General features: G+C 32.6%; 1 protein-coding gene across 1 annotated transcript; it reads right to left on the minus strand.

The window, feature by feature from the left end:
* Positions 1 to 1,009: 1,009 nt before the first annotated feature.
* Positions 1,010 to 7,668, minus strand: LOC149258611 (mitogen-activated protein kinase homolog NTF3-like). Its single transcript, XM_089425576.1, has 2 exons — positions 7,366 to 7,668; positions 1,010 to 1,774 (listed from the first exon to the last, which is right to left on the minus strand). Exons 1-2 carry the CDS (start codon positions 7,666 to 7,668, stop codon positions 1,010 to 1,012), a joined length of 1,068 nt encoding a protein of 355 aa, XP_089281702.1.
* Positions 7,669 to 10,300: the final 2,632 nt, after the last annotated feature.

The raw sequence follows: 10,300 nt of genomic DNA on the forward strand, positions 1-10,300 counted from the left end.
CAACACCATTATAAGTGAAAATTAACACTAATGAATGTTTTCATAAGTGGACACCATTATAAGTGGAAAATAAAATTAACACCAATGAATATTTTCACAAGTGGACATCACTGAAAATAAAAGCTATTAACAAATTAACACCAAAGCACTTTATTACCATGGTCTAATAATATGAAAATTAACACCAATGAATGTTTTCACAAGTGGACACCATTATAAGTGGAAAATAAAAGCTATCAACAAATTAACACCAAAGCACTTTATTACCATGGTCTACGCACAACCACATTAAAAAAAAGTGTGATATACATTGAAATCCAACACTGTTATAAGTGAAAATTAACACCAATAAATGTTTTCACAAGTGGACCACATTAAAAAGTGTTTGATATACATTGAAATCCAACACCATTATAAGTGAAAATTAAAGCCAATGAATATTTTCACAAGCACACACCATTATTGGTAGAAAATAACAACTATCAACATATATAAACTACATTAAAAAAATGATTGATATACATTGAACTCCAACATCATTATAAGTGAAATTAACACCAATAAATGTTTTCACAAGTAAACACCATTATAAATAGAAAATAACAACTATCAACCTATATAAACCACTTAATATAGTCATTCTAGTCCAAATAAAAACCTAGTTCAATATAAATTCATGGCATATTACCAATATCTTTGTTTTTATTTATTTTTAAATGCATTCCCGTTAAAATTTGCTTAAAAATTTGTTTATAAATAATAATTTGCTCATCCTGAAAGTTTAGCCCACCATGATAACTCAATAAAAGAAAATCTTAGATCTTAGCTTAAGATTTTTATTAAAATATGCCATTTAAATTTGTATCGAACGCCTAAGCCCAGCTAAAAATAAATCTCAGAACTTATTCAGATTACTCATCCACAAAAGTAAATGTCCATTTTGAAGAATTGCATATATTATGAAATAATATGTAGAAAGAAAAGATACAGGGAGCCACGGCCATGGTGATCAGTTTCTACGTTCTGCTCTGAAACTCGCACATTCTTCAGATACGAGTTTTTTTAGGTCCTCATAGTTTGCATTTCCTATTTCATCTTCGCGGATGTTAACAATGGGAGCAGTGCCGTTTTTCAATATCTCGACCTCCGCAGGCTGCAACTGGAGCGATTGCGCAAGAAAATCCACAGTGACGTCGGCCATGTACGGATGCACCAGGGCCTCGGCAGCAGTGATTCTCTTCCGCGGATCGAAGGCCAGCATTCTCTCCAGCAGATCCACCGCTTCGGGCTCAGCATGCGGAACCACGGTTTTCAGAGAGACCCCCGTGGGCATGGTGGGCAACGCAGACAGAACGTGGCGACGGATGGCCTCGTTCTCCAGGAAGTCGAGGGGATCGTCGGCGGACGGCTTGGGAATCAAGCTGAAGATCTCTTTCAGGCACTTCGTGATGTCCGTATTGTCGCGCAGGTTGGCGAAGAGAGGGCCGTCGTCGCCATTGTTGTGGCCGAGAAGCTCTGCGAAAATGCAGCCGAGAGACCATATGTCGATGGCCGGGTTGTAATAACAGTTGTCGTCGGCGTCGTCGGTGAATAGGAGCTCCGGCGGCCTGTATGAGACAGTCACCACCAACCGAGTCATCCGGTCGTCTTGGATTCTGGAGAGACCGAAGTCGCAGAGTTTTACGAGTAGGTTGGGTGCGAGGAGAATATTTTCGGGCTTCAGATCTCGGTGGAGGATGTTTGCAGAGTGCAAGTACTGGATACCCCTTAGCAACTGCCAACAAGAAGAGTGGCACTTATATTAATCAACTTAATATCAGTTATAAAGTAAATATGAAATATAATGAAAAGATCATGTAGCATTTAGATTTTATTAAGAAGTATTGAAGTATTTTTTTCAAGTAAGAACAAATTTTTATTAGGTCTAATATAGATAGACATATATATTTAGATTTTAATAAGACGTATTGAAGTAGTTTATTATACATTTTAGTATCAAGTAATTGTGTCTTAAAATTTTATTTTACATTAAATAGATTTTTCAAATTTATAATTTGAAAAGTATAAACATATTTTGATACACTCAAAATATTTAAATCTTGTATCCTTAAAAGCTATAAAATCCCATATTTTGATATACTCAAAATATTTAAATCTTGTGTTTTTAAAAGCTATAAAATATATTGTGTCTTTAAAAGCTATAAAATCCTAAACACTTCAATATTTGATTTATATCTAAAACTCTATAGAGTAATACAAATTAAATGAAGAATAAAAACAATATTTAATATTAAAAATTTTATTTTTAATTTATTATCTAATAATTCTTTTCTTATTTAAATATCTATCCTAAGTAATTGAGTTTCGAAATTTTTATTATACATTTTAGTATCAAGTAATTGTGTCTTAAAATTTTATTTTAAATTACAAGATTTTGTAGTCATTCCAACTTAAGCTCTATCCTCAACTCCTAGGGATCTTAAGTGATAAGTGTTTTTTAAATATAATTTCCCCAAAAGAAACATCATCCATGCAATTAATTAGTTGCGAAGTCCTTGATTTTTCGTATTAATCATAATATTATTAAATCTTATATGCGAAGTCAAAGTCGAGTCTCTAGCTTTTGATGACCTAGTGCTTTTTGCCATGCCTTAATTAGCTTATTTTCTATCTACGTGTTGACATTCTTCATGAATTACCCACTCATTAGGTTTCTTTCTTATCCAATCCATGTTTTCTTCTCTGCTTCTATTGGTTGTCTCTAAGGCATTAATATGCTCTCCCATCTCGAAAAATATAGTGCAAGATTGCTCTATTTTCTTGATCAACCTTTCCACCTAACCTGGCCAAAAGAGCATTGTCATATAATTGTCATATATAGTTAATGAAGATATTATCTAAATTGAATAATATAGTTAATGAAGATATTATCTAAATTGAATACGAAATAAATCATTGTATCTTTACAACTCTAATCTACCACTATATTTCTCAATCACTTCCTCTAAAGTTTACCACTCTTTTTCAAGCCTTAAAAAGGCTTGAAAAATTATACTACTCCTCGGAATCAACCCATGTTTCCTTAAATCATCTTATAATTGGAATGAATCATCTTATAATTTAATGCAATCAAAGCACCCATAAGTCAAATTGGAATGATAATATTATGGTGCTTTATGGGATCTCTATTGTTTTGCTTCTTAACCAATGTTTCTTTAAATCATTTTATAATTTAATGCATCAAAAGCACCACTCACTCAAATTGGAATGATAATATTATGGTGTTTTATGGGATCATGATAATATTATTGTTTTGCTTCTTAAGCAATGTTTCTTTAAATCATTTTATAATTTAATGCATCAAAAGCACCCCTCATTCAAATTGGAATGATAATATTATGGTGTTTTATGGGATCATGATAATATTATGATGCTTTATGGGATCTCTATATTATGGTGCTTTATGGGATCTCTATTGTTTTTCTTCTTAACTATTCGTGAGATGGATGAGGTTAGAAATAATGTAAATTTCTGAAGTCTTTCATTTCAAAACTTGTGACAAATCTGACATTAAATGTTTTTATTGTGGGAAAACCAGTTAAGTTTTTTTTAAGAGACAAACAGATGAGGCTAGAAATAAACAAAGAAATCACACAGGGCACTTTGTCGATGAAGATCACAACCATGATCCTTTGATTATTTGTATTTGATTATGTTGTTTTTAAGAGACAGACAGATGAGGCTAGAAAACGTGGGAAAACTAGTCATTTAATTGCAGATGTCACAAGTTTTTGAAATGAAAGACCTCAAAAATTTACATTACTGTCTAGGTCTAGAAGTGTGGAGAGACTCTAAGCAAACTTTCCTTACTTAGAGGCAGTATGTCAAAGGGTTGCTCAAAAAGTTCAAAATGGAACAATGTAAGACATCATCAACACCTTTGCAGTAGAATATGAAATTGTGCAATGACAATGGCTCTAAGGAGGTGGATGCTACTTTGTAGAGGCAACTAGTTGGTAGTTTGATATATCTGACTACAACTAGGCCAGACTTACCATACTCAGTTAGTGTGATGAGCCAGTTTATGTCTAAACCTCTTGAAAGTCATCGGGTGGCAGAAAAAGGTGTACTGAGATATCTTCATGGTACTAGTGATTATAGTATTTTAAACATTGATACATCTGATGTTACTTTGGCAATTTTTTCACACTTTGATTGGGTAGGTAACCTGGATGATCAACGATCTATGACGGGTTATGCTCAGTGTTGGATCTGGGGTCATAGCATGGAGCAGTAGAAAGTAGAGCACTGTGTCTTTATCTTAAGCTAAAGTCAAGTACCACGCATTATGCGCAGTGACATGTGAAGCTATCTGGTTGAGGAGGCTTCTCCATGATGTAAGAAAATAGTAGAAAGAAGCGACCGTCATCAAATGTGACAACCAGAGTTCCATTAAGCTGGTGAACAACCCAGTGTTTCATAAGAACACAAAACACATAGATTCTCAGTTTCACTTTTTTAGAGAAAATGTCCAATCAAAAGAAATTTTTATTGAATACTATAAAACATGTGACAATGTGACTAATATTTTTACTAAGCCTCTTGGGAAAGTGAAGTTTGAATTGTTTAGGGGGATGTTAGCACTTTAGAATAATCCTTTCTCCATTAAGGGGGAGAGCTGAAAATAATTAATATTATATTATATTAATGGAGAAATGGTTACATGGTCGTAACGTAACTCCTTAAGTTAGGATTAGTTCCTAGGTTGTAGGATTTTGGAAAAGTGAAGTTTGAATTGCTTAGGGGGATGTTAGCACTTCAGAAATAATCCTTTCTCCATTAGGGGGGAGAGCTGAAAATAATTAATATTATATTGTATTAATGGAGAAATGGTTACATGGTTGTAACATTACTCCTTAAGTTAAGATTGGTTCCTAGGTTGTAGGATTTTATTCTCACCTCCCTATTCTTTTGTGATGTATTTATTGAATCATCTTTGGTTAATTAAGAGAGAGTGTACACTTAAATTTGTGGAGCCTCTAGGTGCAACTTGCTCGCAGGTGAGCAAGCTGGTTAATTCAATTCATTTATTCTCTTTACAGATTTTCTAACACTCAAGGGCTGCTACTGTTATCCTGGTTAATATCTTGATTAATTTGGTAAATTAGTTAACTCGATATGATTGTTGGTAGATTAATTTTTTTTTAGTTCGAATATTTTTATAGTAATAAATGAATTATAAGAGTTAGTTTAATTGGTAATATCTTGATTAATTCGGTAAATTAGTTAACTCGATATGGTTGTTGGTAGATTAATCTAATCTTTTTTTTCGTTCAAATCTTTTTATAGTAATAAATGAAATATGAGAGTTAGCTCAATTGGTAACTTGAATAAATAAAACCAATAGACTAGCTTGCATATTTAGATCTATGTTAATGAAATTACGATGCAAATTATCTTATACAAAGTATAGATTTATCTTAAGCACAAATTTAGGAGAGCTCAAATAAAGGGAAAATTTTAAGGTGCAAAATTTGAAAATAAAAGTGCATCCATGGATAGATCCCTCAATGAATCTACAGTAGTAGTTGTTCTCTCTCTATCTCTCCCTCTCTTTATATATATATATATATATATATATATAGAGAGAGAGAGAGAGAGAGAGAGAGAGAGAGAGAGATTCAATGCGTAATTTTTATTATTATTTGAGTTGTATCTATAAATGCTATATAAAGTACATAAAAGAGCCAAAATGTAAAATAATAAGACTACTACAAACATTTTAACAAAAAAAACTTAATTTTTTCCAATTACTTTATATGACATATACAAATATTTTTTAAATAATATAATATATATTAAAATAATCTTTATATGATATATACATAAAAAATTCAAATAATATATATATATAAATTATACATTAAGACATTTTATTTATGAATACATTGAGAAATTTGATATATGAATATATTATCTAATTTATCTATAAATTTTTATTATTCCATAAAACAAATACAATTCCACGTTATAAAATGTAAAAGTTTAAAAGCATATGCAAATCTTTTTAAACTTTTATTTGGATTCATGTATGGTTTTCCTACATTACATTTATGCACTTGGTTGCTTTAGTTTTTAATAAGTTTTTTTTATTTGAATAGATTAATTATTAATATGCAATTCCAAATTATAAATTGTAAAATTTAAAAACATATGCAAATCCTTTTAAACTTTTATTTAGATTGATGTATAGTTTTCTTAATTACATTTATGCACTTGATTGCTTTAGTTTTATAGGGATTTTTTTTATTTGAATAGATTAATTATTAATATGCATTTATTATTATTATATATATATATTTATTTATTTATTAAAAAGATAAAATAATATGAATCATTTTATATCCATTACATTTATTATTTTATTTGTATTATAATTGTACTAATTTATAATATGAATCTATGAAAAAATAAAAAATAAGAGCTAAGTAATATAATATTGTATTTATTATCGACAAAATAAGAAATAAGAGCTCAATAATATATTGTATTTATTATTTTATTTATATTATAATTGTACTCATTTATAATATGAATCCATGACAACAGAAAAACTAAGAGCTAAGTAGTAGTATATTGTGTTTAGCAGTAATTTCGAAAGAAACCAATAATACTTAAAATCTATTTAAATTTTTATATATATATTTTTCCTAACTAAGAAATAATGCTCTTAACCAATACATTAAATATATTTAGCTGAAAATGAATAAATAAATAAATATATTCAATCTATTTAATAGACTAAATAGTCTTTTTGAGAATCTTTGAGATATTAGAATTATATAATTTAAACTTTTAATTCTTTTAAGTTTTTCGTAAATTTGAAATAAAAAGGATTCAAAAACATACCCAAAAAATACAAATTGTTTATCAACTAGATTATGGTTAACTTTACAGTTTCAACATAAATTGACATCAAAGTGCAAGTATGTATACCTGGTTTAGAATCAATTTGCATTCATCAGAATATAATCCTTGAAAACCATCTTTCACTGGAACTTCTTTGTGGTCTTCTTCTCCCCCATCTGCTCCATCATTTTTGTCGTTTTCTTCATCTTCCTCGTCTTCTTCTTCCTCATCGTCTTCTATTTCTTCATCATCTTCAATTTCTTCATTATCATCTATTTCTTCATCATTATCATCAATCTTATTGCTATCCTCTTCATTTTCCTCATCATCAAGGTCATCAAGGAAATGGGCCAAATCCGATTTCATTTTCTCCATAACCATGGCAAGAGAGGTAGAACGGTTTTTTTCAATAGGCTCCATAATATCAATGATTCCGATGATAAATGGGTGAGTGACCTGCCGAAGAATTCGAACCTCTCGCAATAATCTCTTGGTGTCTGACTCTATTCGGAATATGTCGTAGAATACTTTGATGGCAACTACATGGGCATGGCCCTTGGATCTGTACTCCGCCTTGAAAACATATGCATAGTTCCCCATGCCAACAATGGACTGAACCTCGTACTTATCATCAACAAGAAAGAAGTCTCTAGCGCCGTTAGGCAACTGTATAGCATATATCTTCTTCCCTGGACCCGGAATGCTGTCCAGATGAACCGTAGGCTCTCTATTCTGCTCTTCATCCATTGATTCAGTCATGTTTTTCTAATCCGAACAGTGTTGGTATTGGTATCTGTGGAATTCAAGCGCAAGGAACAGGAAGAATCCTTTCCACAGGATTCAACCTTCGGCCCCCAAGAGTTGCTGGGAAGATTCCCAAGATGTGAAAGCTAAGTAGTTATCCCTACGAACAATCTGAGAAACGTTTTCAATGGTTAGTTATCGCAACGAACGGGACACGTTTACGCAGAACTAGGGTATGGTTGTATGTTTCAAAGGCCTGTTTTATGTGCCAATAATCCATTTATAAGTGTTTTAATATGGGTTAAATAAAGGCGTAGGTTTTTTTAAAACAACTTCTTTCCCATGTCACCATAGTGTACTCTTGATTTTCGTGTTACACCATAGAAATAACATTGACCATCGAATTAAAGACCGTTATTAAGTCAGTTACAATTCATAACGATATTCTTTATCACCCTTTGTTTATCACTCTTTGTTTACGCAGTTGTTTATAATGTGATTTTTTGGATGTTTTTTTGGTGGGTTTTTCTGGTCAAAATTCGGCAGCAATTTGTTGGAATGGCAAGTTTGATAACTAGTTTCTGCACAATCAAAACATCCCAGGGGTTTTCCAGGGTGCTGAATCCAAATATGCAGTTAAAAAACCATTTTAACTGCAACAAATCAAAATTTAACCTTAATTTCTTCCATCACCGAAATCTCCAAAAAATCACATTATAAACAAGTCTTTTGTTTACCACATACCAAGAAGCATCAATGTGATAGACTTGAGTATCAAGATTCATCAGACGAAACATTGTTCGCGGGGCATCTTCAGATAAACGATAAGCTATCACACTCCGGGAAAAAATTCTTGTTTTCAACTGCAATGGTTGTATTGTTTTCAACTTGAGCGGCTAAGCGTTGAAGGATGTTATGCCAAGCATTGTTTCAACCTTGTGAACTGGTTAAGCATTGGTATAACAAGGTCGTAGCAGAGATCCGTATGTTCCCGGAAGTCTTGTTACATTCTACATGGTCATAGTAATTCATTGGACTGTATTCATGCCAGGTTCTGAAAGTATTTAATGTTTTGTAGGTGAAGCCAAAGCAGGTCAGATCAGATATAAGTTTGGAAAGAGATGTGTTCAATCAGATAGTGAGGCCTGGCTACGAGTAAGCTTTCGTTATGGGATTGATTATCGCTCTAGATAAGATCATGGTGTCCATCTGAATGCCTATCCTTTGCAAGGCACTCAGCAATTGCGAAGCAGGTATACATATTTAAACACTATTAGCTAAGCAACTTTTTTTTCAATTTTCTAGCAACTGAAAGCCGTTAAAAGGGGTTGTAGAAATCATACATGTTCGGACAATGCACTCCATGATTTGATAAAATCTTTAGTTCTTAAAAAAATGACTAAACGTAACGCTAAATATTGTTTCCCTGACTTTCCTTATTCGCAATGGCATTTTGGAGCAAATCAGGAGCTTTGGTCAGCCTATTATTCAGAAACTTTTGAACACTGAAAGATATTTCATTGAAATACACATTATGTTGGCAATCCTCTCGAGCGATGACTACAGAATACATCCTTGAGTCTCGTACTCTAATTCCTTAAATTCACTACTCCATACATGGCTATAAGTTCAGCGAATAAGCATGTTTTGGTTGAGTAACAAACCAGACCAAAGTGCGTAAAAGCCCGAAAATTTTCTCCCCAATTTTCATTGAACTTGACCAATTCCTTATATTCGTCCCTTAGTCAGTGAGTCAGTTAGTCCAATTCCGTATGTCCACCACTTACTCGGTTAGTCCAATTCCTTGCGTTCACCACTTACTCATTTTTTTATGTTCTTTCATTAGTTTATTCGATTGTTTAAGCTTTAGGAGGATTGCGAAGGTTGACATTACTAACAGAAATTTTTCCACCATTTTCTTCACAGAGACTTGCGCTCTTTTTCTTACCTCTTACTCTCTAACCTCTCTACTCTACCATCAAGATGAATTTTACATTCATATTTAACTCAACATACAATTTTAATTAATGTGATGTTGTTGTTGAGTGTGGGCAAAGGTTGCTGAATGAATTCTTGCCAATATCTGTTTACCAAAGTACATAACTTTTTAAAATGCCTTTGCTAAGTTTCTGAATGTTTCGCATCTGACTTCAGTCCTTCTATCTTTACGCAGAGACGCAACCTGCAAAAATACGTTTGACAGGTATGGCTGTTGTCAGGCTGTTTATTGCGGTGGTTGGGATTATTATTTTCAACACTCCCCCTTAATCACAACCGCCGCCATTGACAATTCCCAAACAGTTTCTGAGATAAACAATGGCTTTGTGAAAATATCAGCAAATTGTTCTTGTGACCTACGGCGCTGCAACAAAATTTCATCATTGTTAATCAACTCTCTAATAAAATGATATTTAGCATCAATATGCTTGGTCCTTTTGTGGAAGACAAAATTCTTTGACAATGCAATTGTTGAAGTGTTGTCGCAGAAAATAGTCACGCCCTCTTGGTCTTGACGAAGATCCTTCAACATCCTTCCCATCCTCCTTCCCATCCAAACTGCCTGATGGCTACAGTCAGGCTATTTATTGCGGTGGTTGGGATTATTATTTTCAACACTCCCCCCTTAATCACAACTGCCGTTGGGATT

The sequence above is a fragment of the Pinus tabuliformis genome, chromosome 6 (assembly GCF_031772625.1).
Source record: "Pinus tabuliformis cultivar Carrire ecotype Pingquan chromosome 6, CPIR1, whole genome shotgun sequence".
Taxonomy (NCBI): domain Eukaryota; kingdom Viridiplantae; phylum Streptophyta; class Pinopsida; order Pinales; family Pinaceae; genus Pinus; species Pinus tabuliformis.